At 46.7% G+C, this 18,909-nt stretch overlaps 2 gene segments (V, D, J or C); one reads left to right on the top strand and one right to left on the bottom strand.

The window, feature by feature from the left end:
* The window catches only part of LOC116873419, a 40,624-nt gene extending 40,120 nt beyond the window's left edge, over positions 1-504 (top strand). The window contains 1 exon segment of the C gene segment in view: positions 270-504. Coding sequence covers positions 270-290 — 21 coding nt within the window.
* An 8,574-nt stretch (positions 505-9,078) lies between these two features.
* Positions 9,079-11,391, bottom strand: LOC116872792. The segment is given in 3 exon segments: positions 9,079-9,124; positions 10,694-10,994; positions 11,349-11,391. Coding segments are annotated over 3 exon segments (390 nt in total).
* Between the last annotated feature and the right edge of the window lie 7,518 nt (positions 11,392-18,909).

Below are 18,909 nucleotides of genomic sequence, written 5' to 3'. Positions count from 1 at the left end.
AGGCAGTATGGGGCAGGCAGGTTGAACATCACACATGGAACATGAGGGGATCTCAGAGGTGACTCAGCCCTGATGTATCCTCTATCTCAAGGAAATTATAATGGGATGACCAGACTGGAGAGAAAGTATGGGGATCATTATGGGATGCTACACCAGACGATGGGGAGAGTCAACCAGCTGTACCAAAATCAGCTCGAGCGTCAGGATCCCTGAGCCCCCTCCTGCTGTTCATGGCCCTTGGGAATTTAATCATGCCCTCTCTTCCTCAGGTCAAGAGAAAGGGTTCCTGAGACCAGCTCAGAAAATGCACCCTGAATTGCTCATCATCCTCCCTGAGATTCTCCCTAACGTGCTCTAGTCTGCATTTCTAGAAGTTAATCTCTCTCCACCTCTTATCTCCTTCTTGCTGGGATATCTGTCCCTTCTCTCTGCTTTCCTGCAGACTGAGTTCCTCAACCCTGAAACGGAAATAGACTAAAACAATAAAAGTGTCCTGCCAGGCCATGCTGTGTCTCCGGGGTATCTATGAAGTTCTGTCCTTTAAAGATTTAAGGAAGGCCCCACCCCTGCCACATACGGAGGGACTGACTCTTCTTTCTAAGCAAGGCTTCTGGCTCCTGTTCATCCTGATTGAGGATGGGCTCCACCATCCATACCCAGGCATTCTGGGCTCCTAGAGTGTAGGGTTGGTCCAAAGGGCAAGGAGCAGGGGACACCCGTGTAAGGATGGGCAGAGGCGAGCCCTAACCCCACCTCAGGACAGGGCCCAGGATAGGGCAGCCTATGGTGTTGAATGCTTGGTCATTTTTCAATTCCAGACTCAAGTTTCATTTGTCACGTGTTTGGGTTTTATCTGTGTCTGTTCTGAATGCCCCCATCTCATCTTGTTTTGAGATTTCAGAAGATACAGCTCTATTCTGCATCCCTAGGTTAGAATCCTAAAGAAGGCACAGAGTTGGAGCTACCAATAAGTGAAGCCCAGTGAAGGGAGCATCCCTTCCGGCCCTGGGGGAGGCATGGGGAAGGGGCTGAGGTATTGTACCTGAGCAGCCCTTCCCTTGGAGGGGTAGAGAGCAGGCCACCCCAAATGCAGCATGTCAGGCACACCCGCCAGGGGCAGTGACAGTTACCTTACTGGGGTAAACTCTCCAATCCAGTCACATTCACTGCAGTAGAACCCTGAGAGGAGAGGGGAGAGGGGGTGGAGAAGGGATGCAATCAGGGGAAAGAAGACACAGACCCACAGACCGGTGAGAGAGGCCAAAGATAGGTTCGTGTAGGCAGGAAGTTAGGGGTGAGAAAGAAGTTTGACACCCAAGAAGGGAGGGGTAAGGTGGAGTCCCTTATTGGTGGCCTGCTTTGTTCCCAGTTTGGGGCTGGGCATTGGCACCAGTGTTGTCCCCATTCATCCCCAGCATGTCCCTGGACGCAGGTGTCCTCCCTCCTCGGCGGGTGAAGAAGCCACAGTTCATAGATTGAATGACTGGTGAGCAGTGACACGTGGCACATTCTCTTGAAGATGGAAACCCAGGAAGTTTGTTCCAAGTAATAGCCAGAATGGTGTGACTGTCACCGGGTGACCATGGAGTAGCCTCACCCCATTTCCAGCGTAGGACCCCAGGAACAGACCAAAGGGCGTGTTTGTTTCTTAGCAGTGTAGTAACAAAGGATCCCAAACTTGATGGTTTAAAGCAGTAGGAATTTATTCTCTCCTAGTTCTGGAAGCCACAAGTGCAAATTCAAGGTGCCCATAGGAACGCACTCCCTTCAACAGGTCTAGGGGAGAATCTTCTCTGTTTCTCCCCACCTCTGGCATCTTCGTAGTCCTTGGCTGTGGCGGCATCTCTCTGACCTTATGCCTGCTTCCACATCACCTTCCCATGTCCCTATGCCTGGATTTCTCCCTTATTTTTTTTTTGTATCAAGATGGGAGTCATTGGATTTAGGACACACCCTGAATTCAGAAGGATTTCATCCTGACACATCCTGACACATGCACCTACAAAGACCTTGTTTCTGAGGTTCCGGGTGGGCATGAAGTCTCGGGGGACACTATTCATCTGAAAGCACCGAGTGTCCAGGAACTAGAGGGGAGGATTCTCCAGACTCAGCTCCCACAGGCCAGGAAAGGACACAGCACAGGGCGGAGGTGGCCTGGGGAACCCTTCACATGCCTGTAACTTCCCATCAGTCATAATTATTTCTAGATGTCTCAAACTGCAGCTCAGTTTTTTTCTTGTTGCTTATTTGTTTTTATAATGACTTAAAAGCCCCAAAACAGGGGACAGAGTTTAGGCGCTAGACCAGCACCTGCAAGAGCCGTGCCTCCCATGATTTAGACACACATGGTGCCTCCTCACAAGGCTGGGACTGGGAGAGGAGCAGCTGAAAGGACAAGTAAGCTCCTCAGAGAAAAGAGGGCGTTATATGGACCAGAGAGGGTGGCCTGGGACAGGTGTTTGTGGGTGCGGAGCAGTGAGGGGGGTAAGCAGGAGCAGGACAGACATGGAGGGGGAGGTGAGGAGAAGAAAACCCCACACAGGAGGAAAACGGGCTCTACAGGCTTGGTGATCCTCACTGGGGTGTGCTGAGCAGCGGCATTAGCAGCTGGGTGGATGTGGGCGGAGATGCCTATGGGCACCTGGGGTTTGCCAATGTGAGGGACATGAAGAATGAAGGAATGTCCTCAGGCGGATGAATGACCCCCACCCTCCTGCTCCTGGATACATAACGGAGCTGGAGAGTTACAAACATCATCTGGTCCCCACTGTACACCCTGTTTGACCCAAGGAGAGTCCCCTTCCCCATATCCTTACATCTGTTTTCTTGTCTCCCTCAGACAGCAATCCCCAGCCTCCCCAATATTCAACTCACAGCATTAGGATGTTAACCTCTTCTGCCTCTGCCCCTCTCTCTGGAATCCAAGTAGGTCCTTCTGGACCAATTCTGGGCATCTGTCCATCCTTCCCCAGGTGAAAGTGAGCAACGACAGGTTAGATGCGAGGTGATCATATCATTTAGTGCACAAATAGGGACACTACTGAGGGTGAGAGATAGGATTCTGGGACAAAAGAAATGAATTAGCAGTTACCTGGGTGGCTCAGTAGGTTAAGCAGCTGCCTTTAGCTCAGGTCATGATCTCAGGGTCCTGGAATTGAGCCCCATGTAGAGCTCCCTTCTCAGTGGGGAGTCTGCTTCTCCCTCTGCCCCTCCCCCTCGCTCATGCGTGTACCCTGTCTCTCAAATAAAGTAATAAAATCTTAAAAAAAAAAAAAAGAAGTGAATCAGGATTATCCCAGCAAATTGGGACACACTCCCATTCCAATTAAAGATTCCAAATTCCAAGGAATTTCTGGGTCCAGAGAATGGGAAGCACTGAAGCGATCCCTCATGGGCCTAGGCCTGTCTGCCTGTTCTAGTCTCAAGGCTCATCTAAACTTCATACCATCCAAAAAACCTGTGAGCAGAAGGTAGCCCAGGGGCAGGCTCCACAAGTGAGACCAGTACAGGGCAAGGCATGCTTCTTGACTGATGAGACTTAGAAGCCAGCTTTCTCTAGGATGCCTGGGGTCCCCAAGTTCTCACCATTCTCCACCTTGGGGACTCACCTTGGGCAGACTCTAGGAGAGGAACCTCAACCCTGTGACCCTTAGAGATTTACTTAGAAACTAAGAGGCAAAGGGGAGCCTCCAACTGGTTGCATCATCAGGAGACCATCCTGGTAGGGAGGGAGGTTCCTGTGGGGAAGGTCTACTCAAGCCACAGTCGCTTGCCCAGAAAAATTTTCCTATCAGCACTAAGTATCTGTGAAAGACTCACATGCCTTCCTCCTGCAGGGCTCATGGCCAGGCTACACAGGCTGGGCAGTGGGGATGGGGGCGGAAGGTGCTGGGACCATCCAAGAGACAAAGAATTTTTTTCTCTTAAGTAAGTGATTAGGGAAGAAGGAAGGAAAGAAAACAGAAAAAAAAAAAAAGGATTTTAGAACAAGAAACGGTGGAAAACGAGCAATGGATCCTGGTAAATATTAATATCTCCCTTTCCTGCCCTGAGGCATTTCCCTATTTTTCCTCTTCCACAGGGACCCAGGGAAGGGCAGCCTGACTGATCTTAGCCTCTTACAATCAGTGTGACACACAGCCCTAAACGTCCTGTGTAGGAGGAAATCATGAGGTCACTACTTAGGGGTGGATGTGAGAACAGAGGATTGGAACTTGAAACCAAAAACACACTCAAGCTGACGTATTTTCATGTAGGGGTGCTAGGAGATGCTAATGGGGATCAGGAATGGCTAAAACCCCCAGGTCAATTCTTAGCACCACTACCGACCTACAGATGAATTGCTCTCCGGCTCACCCATTGACTTCTTCTCAACCTTCATGACCAAGTTTACTTTTACCCTGTCCATGAAATCACTCTATGCCCATATAAGAAGACTCACGGTATGGAAGGCCACCAAGCCCAGGCAACAATTTTAATTACAATTCATTCCCATTGTTTGTGGCAGTCTCCTGAAGTTACTGGAATGATGATTTCTGGGTCTTAACACCCCATAATCTGAAATGTTATCCACCCCATCTGGGGCCCAAACACAAAGAATTTCCTGCCTCAGGGTAGGGCTGGATATCCTCCCCTCTATCTTGGAGACTTTCTGTTCTCAAGCTGTGTTTATGGATCTGAGGTCCCCAGGTTCCTTAACACACCATTCCACTCTGCCTTTCCTGAGGATTTATGGTGACAGCACCTGGCCATATCCTGAATCATCTCCTTCCAACAGAGGACTTAGTTTCTGCTCACCACACACCCACAGTCTCGACTACATGGGGACTCTCCTCCATTTCTGTCCACTGTCCTTACTTTCATTGTACCTGAAGTCCAGTGGGTTAAGCCTCTGCCTTTGGTTCAGGTCATGATCTCAGGGTCCTTGGATCAGGCCCCACATCAGGCTCTCTGCTCAGCGGGGAGCCTTCTTCCCCCCACCCCCGCCCCCGCCTGTCTCTCTGCCTACTTGTGATCTCTGTCTGTCAAATAAATAAATAAAATCTTAAAAATTAAATAAAATAATAAAATAGTGGCTTGAGGGTGGTCCTGGGCTTGACCCTTTCTGCCCAAGTCCTAGGCCACTCCAGCAATTGCAGCTGGGTCCTCTGCACCCTCATTCCCATGGCGAGACTTCCTCTTGACGGGGTTTGGGAATTACACACACTCTTGCTGGTAAGGGTTCTTGTATCCCTCCAGTTATGTCTGACCTGTCCTGGGAACAGAGAGCTCTCTATCTGCCTGAGTCACCGTTTCATCACTGGATGTCTCTCACAAAGAATTCTGTCCTGTTTCCGTATCCATCGGTCACACTGTCCTATCTGTCACACCCTACATTGGCGATCACCATACTCCCAGGATAGCACATCCTGTGACAGCTAGCAAGCTCACCCAGCCGAGTCTACACATCTATGAGAGACAGAAAAAACACCTTTAAAAGCTGGAGTCTGCAGAGGAAGAAAAGCCTAGAGCAGAGACAGCACATTATGGCAACAAAGAATATGCACTTGTAAGCCAGAGAGAACCCGGTGGAAGCCTCAGATCCGCACTTATCAGCTTTGTGACCCCCTCTGAGCCTCAGCTTCCCTTCCTATGAAATGGGCTGAATCACAAGGCCAACTTCATTAGGTGGTTTCATCTTACGAAGGGACACAGCACGCAAGGCTGCTCTTACAGCCTTGATAAATATTAGCTACTATTATAAAAATTATTATCAGCCTAAAGTTTATTTTCTGGCTAAATAGTTCCAGTTCTCTCTCAATGTTTTTCTCATAGGGCCCAGTTTTGAGCGCTTCCAACACTCCACAGCTCAACCACTCTCTTCTGGAAACATTTATGTTTGTTTTCATCCTTCTGCTTTTCTAAGAGCGTGCTGTTCAGACGGAATACAGGGCCAGGTGGCTTCTGACCCACAGAGAGGAGAGAGAGAGCTTACCTCCTTAGTCTTGGTATTGTCTACACTGAGTCCCTTTGGGCAATTTTCAACATCCTATACCCACTCACACCACTCACTTTGACTCAGACCCTGGGTCTTTTTCACAGGTCCTGCTGTGAGCCATACGCTCGCTACCCTTCCTGGGTGCAAACAGTTGTTTTTCTCTTTTGGGGGGCTTGGAGATGAGGGGAGACAGAGAGTACTTGTTTAACCTTATCACATTTCTTCAGCTCATCTCTTCAACCTGTCTGGTTTCTGAAGAGTCTAATTCTGCGCGTCATCATATCGACCCCTCCATCCTCATGCCACTCAGGTCTGAGGGTTGCACCTGGAGGACTCCTCCACAAGCGGCGCATAAAATTCACAGCAAGATCACAGCTCAATATGGAGCCCATGTTCCTCTAAGCTTGGTCTGAGATCCAGGACCTGCTCAAACACAGAGAATTAGCTTCTGGTCCTGCTCTGTCCCCAGCTGCATGGCCCTTTTTCTCCTTTTGCTTCTTGGGGCTTCTATCACCTTGTCTGTGAAGGGACGAGATGGGTAAAAGGAGGTCTAAAAAGTCTGCAAACTCTGTACTTTAGATTCAGTGATTCAAAGTCTGCAGGTCCCAAATCACCATGAGGAGGAAAACTCCGGGAATCCAAGTTCTCGCCAGATGCACATTATTCACACAGTGATATAGCCTCAGGGGCTGTCTCTGGGGGGAGGAGGCTGGTGTGGACCATGGAACACCACTGTTAAGGCTCCTGGAACCCTGAAACCTGTTCCCTGGCCCTCCTGTAGGAAGGAGGCAGGGCTGGGCTGTGAAAGGGGAGAGGAAAATAGTGTTTGAAGGACAGTGGCCTTGAATCAAAGGCAGGAAGTAAAAAGGTGCAGGTTGGGGTCTTTTAGGAGACAACTGGGACAGGTTTGGGGATCTTTGAGCCCAGGGCTGGCAGCTGAGCTCTTTATCTCTGAGCAACATCACAACAGCCTCCCAGCTGCCCCTAGCTCATCTCAAGGGCTCACAACAGGATGCGGTTTGACATTTAGCAGGTCCTGCATCTGGGGGCCTGTGAAAGCCCTCCCCCCAACCCCGCTTCTGAGCATAATGAAAACCACACTCACCACATCCTGCCCCAACCCCTTCCCTGCCACTCTTTCTGCTGAGCCTCCGGTGAGCACTGTGGCAGTGGAAATAGAACCACAGAGGGAGAGGAAAGGCCCTTTAGAGGGGGATCCAGTCACCTCAGCTCCCCGTGCAGACCACCCCACCCCCAACACAACATCTGCACCTGCTGGGGTGACCCCGAGATCAGAGGCTGCAGCAGGCACCATGGAGATAGTGAAGAATGAAAACAGCTGCAAACCGCTCTGACCCACTTGGTCCCTCTTGGCCCCACATCACTTGAGCAACTCCTTCCTCCCACCTGCTCCCAAAATGTACACCCCCACCGCCTTCCCCCTCCCCAGTTGTGCCCTCCTACTTCCTTCCATTCATCTAATGAGAGGTGCTAATGAGTCACAGAAAATGCAGCCCCAGATAATCAACAGATGGAACATGGGCAGTCCCTGGGTATCTGAGCTGGCATCTATGAGCTGGACTCCCTGAGAGTCCTGCTGAGGCCTGTGAGAACTGTGTGATGGATATTTTCTATCCCAGCTGGCCAAGAGGAGGAGGGAGAACATAATGCAGAGAGAACAGAGAACCAGACAGAGAGAATCCCCTGAAGGAGGGAGTGGGAAATGATAGTCTATGTCACAGGCTAAGTAAGGGTGCTTGGGCTACACTATTCTCAATGCAAAGCATATCATCCTGGACAAAAATACGAAGCAGCCCATTTTCAGCACCACCAGCTCTCCAACACTGGGCCCTTCCTGTCTTCCTCAGCTGTTGAGAGCTCCTGGCTCATTCCCTATCAATCCCATGAGTGCCTGAGATCTAGGCAAAACAACTTGAAAGGAGCTCCTTTGGCCCCCAGCACGTGGCTTCTGGATCTTCCACGTGGCAGTGGCCTAGGAATGACATGCATGGGAACTGTGATCCTGGCATGCCTCCAAAGTCGGCCAAGAATGGGGTCCTGGAAGCTCGCCTATAAAGGAGCCAGATTCATCTGCCCCAGGCACACGTGAGCGTGATGAATTCCTAGCAGCATCTGCCATCCTGAGCTGGTTTCCTTTGTCCCCTGCAATTAAGGTGCTGGCAGATTTCTGGGTCCTGAGACATGGGGAAACCGTTAGGGATTGAGGACTCTTATTCATGAATAAGGGCAGATAACATGGAGGATGTTAACTTGTTTTGAGGAACTTGGATGGCTTTCAAGCCTCCCCTTGACAAGTCTCCCCTTACCTAGTAATGCCCTCCTGTCTCTCTGTCACTCCACTCTGTGCAACGATCAGGGTTGTCCACTCACTGCTTTTCTAGAACTCACAATATTTACTGGGCACTCCACGTTTCTCTTCAAACAGATTCTCCAGCTGAGAATGTCATTCTGCTTGTCTAAATGCTAGCCTCCTAAAAAGCTAACCGTCACTAAAACCTCTCCTTTGTGAAGTTTTCCAGAACTTCTGAATATCTTATGGGAATGAAAACCTGTCTTACCTCTCCTACCCCTTGACGAGTAGGGATTACCAGGAACAGCTCTCTGTGAAGGATTCTGAAGCTGCCTCAAACCCCACCAGAAGCCACCAGCACGTGTATGCGCTCCACACAGGGTACAAGTTTCACCAGCTTGCCATCCAAGAATATTCAGCATTTTTAAATATTTGGTACACAGCCTAAAATTTAATGTTTGGTTGTTTTTTTTTTTTAATAAGTCTTTCTTTTGGGTGAGTTGGGACCGAAATATCTTTGCAAGCTAAAAGAGGAATACAATATCTGTTGAAAATTGGACCCTGTAATAGGGCTTTCGAACACCAACATCTCATTTAATACACTGAATCCAGTGAGGGAAGTTTGACAGGTGAGGAAAAAGAGAGATGAGATAATTAGCCCAAGGTTAAAACCAACTGGTAAATTTAGACTCAAAAACCAAGGTGCCTTAAAAATACAGACAGAAAAGGTCAGGGAATGAGGAGAGAAGTGAATAAGGAAAGGCCAGGACATGTGGGCAGGTAGAATTGTTCACAGGACATTGGTATCTTTGTCAAAAACCACTGATAGGTACAGCCTAAGAAGTAACAAACGTGCCACACCAGTGTCAGAGGTTAGTAATGGGAAACCGGGGGAGCAGAGGGACAAATGTGAGAACTTGCTCCGTTATCCATCCCCTCAATGTTGAGGTGACTCTACGCCTGTTGTAAATCCTGAAGTCCACTAACTGAAAGTAGTCCGGCAGCACTCTTTCAGGGAGCGCTCCGACTCTGCTAATGTTCAACGATCAGCTAACAAACATCAGCCTGAAACGTTGTTTACTTTTAAGTGTGAACCGAACTTGAGTTGCAAACGCATCTTTACTTTTGTGGTGGTAGCACTAGGGCTTGCCTTCGTAAATTAGTATTTTCACACATGGGGGAGAAAAAAGCCAACCAAGTGCCTTGATGAAGCCACGCTGGGACCACTATGCCCTGCACCATCTTGAGTGCCCTTTGTTTTTCTTTCTGGTCCCTGTGATGGCTCAGAGTGCCCAGTGAGTGTGAGCTGCTTGATTCAGAATCAGATCCTCAAGGTACAGCAGGAGCCCTTGGGCATTTGTAAACATGGTCTTGATCACCATGCATCTGTGTCTCAGATTTCCCTCTGCAGATCATAAGGTACCGAAAATAAACAAATGTCTGAACTGTCCTAGACGAAGTGATGCCAGAACAGAGTATTTTAAGATTCTTGTGCCCCCTCGTGGAGCACAGAGGACATTAGAAAAGAAAGCTTGTTAAGAATAAGGAGGACGAGGGAGGGATGCGGAAGGAACCTCGGTTGCCAAGGGAACCGAAGCATCTCTTCCCAGCCACCCCCAGAAGCCTTTTCCTCTCCTTCATTCTCATCCAAGTAATTTCTCTTTTTTAGGGTTTTACCGTGATACATGTGTGCCCTCATCTTGTTCTCTCTTTTGTATGTCTTTGGTCACCATCTGCTTCTCTGCTCCCTTTTGCTACATGGGAAGGGATGAGACACAGTAGAATACGAATTAAAAAGCCTAAAATCCAAAACAAGAATCACAATCCCTACGTATGATTTCTGATACTAACAGGAGCTCACTTTCAGTCCGCAAGAGCCTACTTGAACACCTTGCTCCTTCCCCAACACAAAGCCTCATCCAAGCTTCCCCAAGACGTCTCTCTCTGCAGAAAGATCAACAGAAGGAGACTCTCCAGGTGAGGAAAATTAGCCACTGAAATCACCCGAGTTGGCATCCTCATCCTTGCCCACCTGTCTGTCACTACACCACATCCTGCTATTGGCCTTTCCCACCTCTGTCACTCTCCAGTGTGGACAGATAGGAATTTGGGAGAAGAGAGTGTGAGGCAAGGTCCAGCTCACTTTGAGGGTTTAAGTATAACAGCCCAGGACAGTGCGTCCATGCACTGGGAATTTGACGACGTGTACTCAATTCACAGGTCCGGCACTGAAATATCTTTTTGTTCTCCCTGAGAACTTAGTAAAGTTCTTTCGGAAGAGTCTGGCTTGATTCTCCTGTTCTCACAGTGGCTGATAATCAGGCACCCAAGTATCCTCCACCCAGCCCCAGAGTCAGGGCTGCAAGAGAGGGTGGGGTTTTTGTACAGATGTCTGCCCCACCCACCTCCGTGTGACACTCCAGGCGCAGAGATAGAAGCCAGAGTCACTGAGCAGGAGCTTCTCAGAATTCAGGATGAACTGGCCATCCGTGGGCCTGAGGGCTGTGAAGTTCTGCGGTGTCTCACGAACTATCTGGTCAACATTTACGGAGGAGAAGAGCAACTCTGGGGTCCCTCCCGGGAACTGCTGGTACCAATACAGATAAGGGACTGATGTCCCCTTCACGGTGCGTTCCAGAGCAAGCAGGCCGCCCACAGGCTGCATGCTGACAGGCGGCCATTGGTGGATGGTTGGAGCTCTGACACCTGAGGGAAGGGTAAAAGGCCATTTAGAGTGAAGAATCCCAGTTAAGCTTGCCTTCCTTCCTGACCCAGGGGTGGCTCAGGCATATGGGATCCATTGCAGGAAGTAGACTGGGAGGGCAAAGGGTACAGAAGGGCACTGAGCAAGGGGAGACCAAGAGAGCAAACTCTTTCCCAGAAGATAAGAGAAAACCAAGACTCAGCATGCCAGCCACTAGGATTAAAGTCCCATATTATACCAGAAAATGGAAGGACTGTACTAAAGGGAATCATTCCAACAGCTGAGGCTCTGGATAGGTAGGGTTGGCGTGAGGGTGAGGACTTGAGGGGAGGCATGCCAGAGAGAAGAGCACCCACCTACGAAAGTGCCCAAGAGAAGCGCAAGGAGACAGCAGGACATAGTTCAAGCCAACCTCAGCTCAGTCAGTGGGGTTGACACCTTCTTATCTGGGCCAGTGGCTGCAGGCCTCCTGCCTCTTCACGTCTGCAGCCACAGAGCAGAGGGATCATCTCCCCTCAAGCTGGGGAGGAAATGAGGCTGGTCCTTTCTTAAGTGTGTGATGAATCACTCCATCCTCCCTGGGAACCAGCTTTACCCGGCTGCCTTATCTTTGCTGAAATCCTGCTGAAGTCCTAGTATGTAAATATATCCAATGACTCATTATTTACCGGTAAACAAAAGACGACTCTCTGGCTCCCCCTGGAGACCACTGAGAGTCATCGAAACCAACAGAGAAAGTGACATGGGCTGGATGATGAAAAGGGATTATTTCTGTCTCTGAAGCTAGAAACCAGCTATAGGACATGTCACCTGGGTAGCTGGAAAGGAGATAAAAGTGGATCAGAGCTCAAGAGATTTAGGTCTTCGGGGTATTCAAAGCAAAAAAAGGCTCAGCTCTGCGGGAAGGAAGCCGTTCTGACAGCCAACCAAGGCATCTATATCCTCTTCATCCCTGGCACACAGGATCTGAGACCTGGACAGGCAGAGTCAACTACTGAACTGATCAAAGTTGGACTCTGGGTTCCATGTGCCTCTAATGACCTTCCTACATCTCATTTGTGCTCCAAATGCAACATGGGTTAGAGGAAACATCATGGGGACTTAAAATCAAATAGACCTGGGTTCAAATCACAGCTCTACTCCTTGCTGGTTTAGGAAACCCTGATCTTCAGTTTTCTCATCTGTAAGATTAAGAGAAGGATTAGAATACCTCCAAACAGTTGAAAGATGAATGTCGTCTGGTGCAGGCAACACTTACAAGTGTTGGCTGGTTTTGGACTCGAGGGAGAGCCTGCGCCTGCCACAGCCTGGGAGATTTACAGTGGGATGGGATGGACGCTGGGGGCTGAAGGAATGACACATGAGAAGCATTGCCAAGCCATCAATTCATAATAACTGAGGATGAGGATTGGCTAAGCAGCTGGTAGAACCTCATTTCTGTTGAAATGAGCCATAAGACCCCACGATGCCTGGAGGACAGCCAATGTGGCCCAGCCAACCTCCTCTTTCCTCTTCCTTTGCCATGCCATGTCCTTTGAAAGATTCATTTTCAAAACAATTATTCTCTTTGGGCTGGCTGTGATGGAGTGCTTTAAGGTGAGTACCTAGGAAAGGAAGTAGTAGAAGTGAACTAACAGGGAGAAGGAACTGGAGGCAAATCAGGCATCTGTGACCCATCACCATTTCATCGGTGTCTAATGATGTAATATCTTTGTTATTATTGCCAATGCCTCAGTAACACAATTCAAAGTTAGTGTTGGGGTTCTAGTTTCTAACAGAGTATCAGGTGCAACACTGTATTTGTGAGAGACTATCGTGGTTTTTTATCCTTTCCATGTTTAATGAATACTTTTATAATATTTAAATAATGGTAAATCAAGTGCTAAGCATAGCGTGCATTCTGTGAACATTTAGAACATATGAAAAATTGCTATCGCCAACTAGTTGTTCACTCTCAGTTTTCAAAAGTCCTTTGAGGGAACCCAAACTAAAAGGTATGCATGTCAGGATTGGAGGGAGTGAGTCCAAGGTGGACACATGCCCACAGGCACACACACAGCCTCTTTTCTCCTTTCCTTTCCCTTTCTGTCCTCCTTCATGCTTGCCCCTGGAATTTTTATTGAGCGAGGGAAGGGAGGGAGACAGGGGGTGGCCACCGATAGATACAGGGTGAAGGGGGCGTTCTTGTTGATGAAATCACGTCATCTCTCCATTTGGCTGGCAGGCTTTCACACCAGCTAAAGATGTGTGGGTCCTGCACAGTCCATGAGAGCTGACGTAACTCATTGCCTGCATTGGCTCAGTGTCATCACCACGCATGGAGAGCAACGTGGTCTTCCTCCCTAGAGATGGCACAACAGACTGGAGGGCGAACAGACATGTCATCCAGATCTGGGAAGCCAGCTGGCTCCTGACTCTCTCATGATTGTCACAATTCAGTAGCTTGGAGCAACTTCCATATGGCTCATGCCTTAGAAAAATAGCTCCTCACTCTCCGTCCCCATCTGTAATATCGCTTATTCATTTAATTCATTCAAGTCATTCATATACTGAAATGTGGATGAGAATATGATTCCTCTACTCTGTTACAGCTGAGAGAGGAACCAGACATGTCTCTGGGCGGGATGAGGAGGTGTCGGCCAGACAAGCTGAACTGAAGGCTGGCTTGAACCGTGCTCTGCTGTCTCCTTGCCCTTCTGGGCAATTTTCTTAGGTGGGTGCCCGCCTCTCTGGCAAGCCTCCCCTCCAATCCTTTCGTTACCATTTTGGGTTTCTCTCTCCACACTAGATTCTTAATGAATCACTACTGACAGGATAAAGCTTTATACATGAAGAGACTGACAATAAATTTAAGTCTTCTCTTTTTAGTTTTAATACTGAAATCTGTGCCTAAATGATGGATTTGGAAGAAGACACTTGCAGGGTCAGTCTATTCCTCTATGAATGAGCTAAAAATTGCTTTGACTAAGGGAAAGAGAGGAGAGTCAGCCAAGGAGGGGTTCCTGCATTTCCCTAATCTCTCTTTCTCTGTGTCCTGGCCTCTCCACACTGATCAGGAAAAGAAATGAGAGATAGGTATAGAATCAGAAGCTCAGAGGTTCTTGAAGAGGAGGGTTATGCTAATTTCCAGGGTGAGGAGAACCAGGTCCTGAGTCCATACATGTCACTCACAACAGACCAGTAAGTAGAAATGGCTTTTGTAAGCAGAGTAGTGCGCCTTCCAAATCATCAACATCCTAATTCCCAGAACCTGTGAGTCTGTTGGTTACATAGCAAAGGGGAATTACAGCTAAAGATGGAATTAAGGTTTCTAATACATTTTGTTTAAAATAGGGACTCTATCTTGGATTATCCAGGTGTGTTCAATGTAAGCACAAGAATCCTTAACCATAGAAGGGGAAAACAGAACAGAGTTGGAGAAAGATGTGGTGCCAGAAACAGAGTCACAGAGATGCTGTTTCTGGATTTGAAGGCAGAAGGGGGCCATGAGCCCATGGGTGTGGATGACCTCCAGCAGCTACAAGAGGCAGAGAAATGGATTCTTTCCTAGAACTTCTAGAAGGGAACACAGCCCAGCTGACACCTTGACATCACCTTAGCAAAATCTGTGTTAAACTTCTGAATTATAGAACTATAAGATAGTACATGTGTATTGTTTTAAGCCACTAGGTTTGTAGTAATTTGTTATAGCAGCGATAGAGAACAAACACATGGCTCTACCGTGCTTCTTGACAGAGATACCAGAAACAGTCTCTAGGGACCCTCTAGGCACCCAGGATAGATTTGGAATAGCCATGCTCTCATTCATGTGAAAACAGATGAAGTGAGAGAAGCCATCAAGCCTGCAGAGACCTCCTGGTTGAAATATGAAAGACATGGGGTATCCTGCATAGATCAACAGGGACTGAAGGACAGACATACCAAAGAGGCAGCAGCTGTCAGTGGGGACAGAGGTGAAAAGCAGTATGAATGAGAATTCTGAAGAAAAGATAAACAATGACCAAAGACAAAAATCACTCCCGGACAATGCCTGGACACCTTGTAAACTACCCCCCCAGAACTTAGCTACCCCCAGGAAGAAAGATAAGGAGAAAAGCACTGTCCCACAAATCTGTCTAAGAAACCCCTGAATGTACCATGTGTACCCCAATGGAATGGGAACTTAAAAAATAAAATGATCCTAATTATAGAAAATAAAACTATTTTGCCTACCCAATATCTGAAGCCACAAATTTCATATCCAACTGACATGCATGTTAAATCCAATGGTAAGTAGGACCTATGGAAAACACAAAAATAAGTAAGATGTGATACTTGCTTTCCAATAACTTATTATCCATCGAGGAAAGCAATTGGTGGGAAAATCTTTCAGATAGCAAGGCTAGAGGAGAATGGGAACTTCCACTTCCTGCCATGATGAAGAAACTGGTATCCAGTTAGTCCTCTGTCTTTGTTTCCTTGAGCTGCTGTAACAAAGTACGGCACCCTGTGTGGCTTAAAACAACAGAAATTTATTGTCCCACAGTTCTGGAGTCTAGAAGTCCAAAATGAAGGTGACAGCAGAGCCATGCTCCCTCTGAAACCTGGAGGGGAATCCTTCCTCATCTGTTGCATTTGTTGACTTGCTGGCAGTGTTTGGCACTCCTTGGTTTGTAGCTACAGAACTCCAGTGCTGCCTTGGTTGTCATGTGGTGCTCTCCTCACGTGGCTGTCTTCTTACAGGAACACCAGTCCTATCAGATTAGGAGCCCACGGGACTCCAGTATGACCTCATCCTAACCCAACTAATTAGATCTGCAATGACCCTATGTCCAGTGAAAAGATCTTTCAAAAATCTTAGAAAAACTTTAATAATTCCTCACCAGGAGACACACACTACAAGGAATGTTAAAGATTCTCTTTCAGGCAGGAATTCTTTAAAAAGTCGAGAGGGACTTGGTAAGGCAGTTGTTGGGGAGACATGGGGGGCCATGATATAAAAAGGGGGAAAAAGCTTGGACGGATAGCACTGTCCAACATTATGAACATAAACCTTTCCTCCATGGCCAGATTCAAACTGTCAACAGTTTAACAGCAAAGTGAGGATATTTCTGAATATTTAACAGTTGTGTCTTGTAAGCTGCTATAAGCCAGCTACGGAAGATTACTGATAGAATATCAATAGTAAATATGTGATAAATATAAAAATGACATTTTTAATCTTTAAAATATTTTTCAAAATAGCTGATTTTCTACTTCCAGCCAAAATGAAATGAGGGACAAAATACACAAAACAATTGTGGTTAAGATGTTAGACATCAGGCAAGGAAGGACAGGAAAAGTCAGGTGAGTTTTATAATTGCCCAAGCTGCTCCTTTGAGAGAATTTCCAGGCTGTGGTGCACAGAGGGAAACCCAGGTAGAGACCAGCAAACCCCTTGAGCTGGGAGAGGAGAGAGCTGTCCAAAGAGAATTTTAGAAATCTTTAGATCTTTAGTGTTTAGCAGAATGCTGATCAGAGCATGGATGTGAGGAAACTATCTGAGGTTGGAAAAACCACCACCCAAAAAGATCAAAGAGAACGACGACTGGATTTCACATAGGGCCAGAAATAGTGCATATTCTCACCAGACAGACTAAAAAACCTTAAAATTCACAGAGTATTGTGTAGAGTACTCGAAGTGCTTTGCCTCAGAGGGGAAGGGTAATTATCCCTAACCTAAATGTCCGTCTGGTCCCACCTAACAAATATTTAAAGCCAGACACAAAAGGATTGGATTGTTTCCAAGGAAGTTAACTGTGCTTTAAAATAGAGCCCAAGAATATTTATAGGAGTATAAAAATCCCAACACAAAAGTAAAATTCAGTGTGTGGCATGCCATAAAAAAAATTACCCGGTTTGCAAAAAAGCCGAAAAATACAATTCATAATGGGAGAAAAATGAATCCATCAAATCTGACCCAGAACTGACACAGATACGAGAATTACAGGACAAAGACCTTAGCACAGTTATTATAAGTGTATCCCATATGTCCAAGAGGCTAGAGGAGAAATGTTAAATACAGACATAGAATATATTTTTTAAAAGCCCCAAGTTGAACTTTTAGAGAGGAAAACTACAATGTCTGAAATGGAAAAAAAAAATTACTCTGGATTAGGTCCATTCTCTATCAGACAATGCAGGAAAAAACTATTCATGAACTCAAAAGCATAGCATTCAAAACAAACCAGAGTGAAATCCACAGGGAAAAGGAATTTTTGAAAAATAAACAGATCATCAGTGAGGTATAGGACAACTTCAAATGGCCTAATATACTTGTTGTTGGAGTCCCACAGGAGAAGGAGGGGGATATAAAGAAAGAAAAATATTAGAGGAAATCATGACTGAAAAATTTCCCCATTTGATAAAACTAAATCCTCAGATCCAAGAATCTTGACAAAACCCAAGCACCACATATACACTCATAAATGCACACACCCCAAAGAATACCGCAATCATATTGCTCAAAACTATTGTTGGAGAGATCTTGAACGCTGCCAGAGAATAAAGACATAGTTTGTACAGCAGAATAAGATTAAGGAGGCAGAAGATATCTTGATGAACACAACGCAAGTGGGAAGACTGTCAAGCAACACTTTGAGGGTAATAGAAAAATGGTGTCTATCTATAATTCTATATCAAGTGAAAAGCTTTATAGAATTTTTCTTAAATGTGCTTGTTCTTTTGCCAAACATCCATTCAGGATGACAACTACCTTTTTCCTCCTCTTCCCACAGCCACTCCCCTCCTCATTACTGTCCCAGACCGTTCAGGTCTTGAGGAGCGTAGCCAGCAGAACCAAACTGGATCAGCCCTGTTGGGAAGGCAGTTTCATCATCACCTCATTTTACGTAAGCGTCTTTGTTTCTGAGGTCACCCTCTCTCCTGGCCCTTTCACTGAAAGTGACTCATAAAGTAGACAAAGTAACTCTCTATCTGGGGAGAAGTCTGCTAGTTAGAAAATAAGATTCTTCTCCCTGTTTTTACCCACAAAAATTGGTAAAATTACAAAGATTGTTGGGTTGGGTGGTGATAAGTGTAATTTAGGGCTCAGATCTTGCTGTGACAGTGATCCAATTCAACGAGGGAAAGTCCAAGCAAAAGACTAGAGATTTCATGAGCTATCAGGCCTGATTTGGGAGTCCTTGACAGAGACATAAGGGTTGAAATGTTTGGAACAGAGGAGATCTCCAAAGAAATGGAAAAGAACAGGGTCCAAAACCAAGAAATGATGAAGATCCACATACTTTTTGGCAAAGGAAGGGAAAAAAGCTTGAAAAAGAAAGAAGGTAGTTCTAGAAATAAGAAGAGAAGTGGGGTGGCAGCTGGGAGCTAAGAGGAGATGGTGACCAGAAAGAGAGAGTGAGAATATTTTAAAGGTCATAAAAAGGTCTATAAAATCTGGAGTGAGTGAAATCACTGGTATCCTTGATGGGAGGCGTCGAGAGCTGCGGGTGTGGAGAGCTCCTGTGACAAGTGGGGGGTGGGGTGGAGAGACCAGAGGGGAGTTAAGGGGGGACAGCAGCATTGAGGCAAGTCTTTTTTCCCAAGGCAATTGCAATCTGGCTTGTGTTTGAAAGGCAAGAGGAGGAAATCTGCGAAGACAGGAAAATGAAAGATGCTGAAGGGAGAAGGTAATTGAGAAACAAGGGAAGCAGGAGGAAATTCATTCTTAGGCACCAAGGGAAGGGAACTTCTTCCTCTGAAATAAGAGAAAAGAAATTTTTAAAAAATGTCTCATGGATAGACCTGCAGTGAGGAAGACCAATAGACTTATTGAAAGGTGCTGACCCTCACGCGTGATCAGTAAAGGCGAATTTAAAAAAAAAACACCTTTTCACTCATCAGATTGACAAAATTAAAAGAATTAATAATCTCTGACATTGGCGAGTGTGTGGA

The sequence above is a fragment of the Lontra canadensis genome, unplaced genomic scaffold, assembly GCF_010015895.1.
Source record: "Lontra canadensis isolate GAN:19392208 unplaced genomic scaffold, GSC_riverotter_1.0 scaffold2, whole genome shotgun sequence".
Lineage (NCBI taxonomy): Eukaryota > Metazoa > Chordata > Mammalia > Carnivora > Mustelidae > Lontra > Lontra canadensis.
Note: the sequence above shows the minus strand (reverse complement) of the source record. Positions and strands in the feature narration are given on the sequence as shown.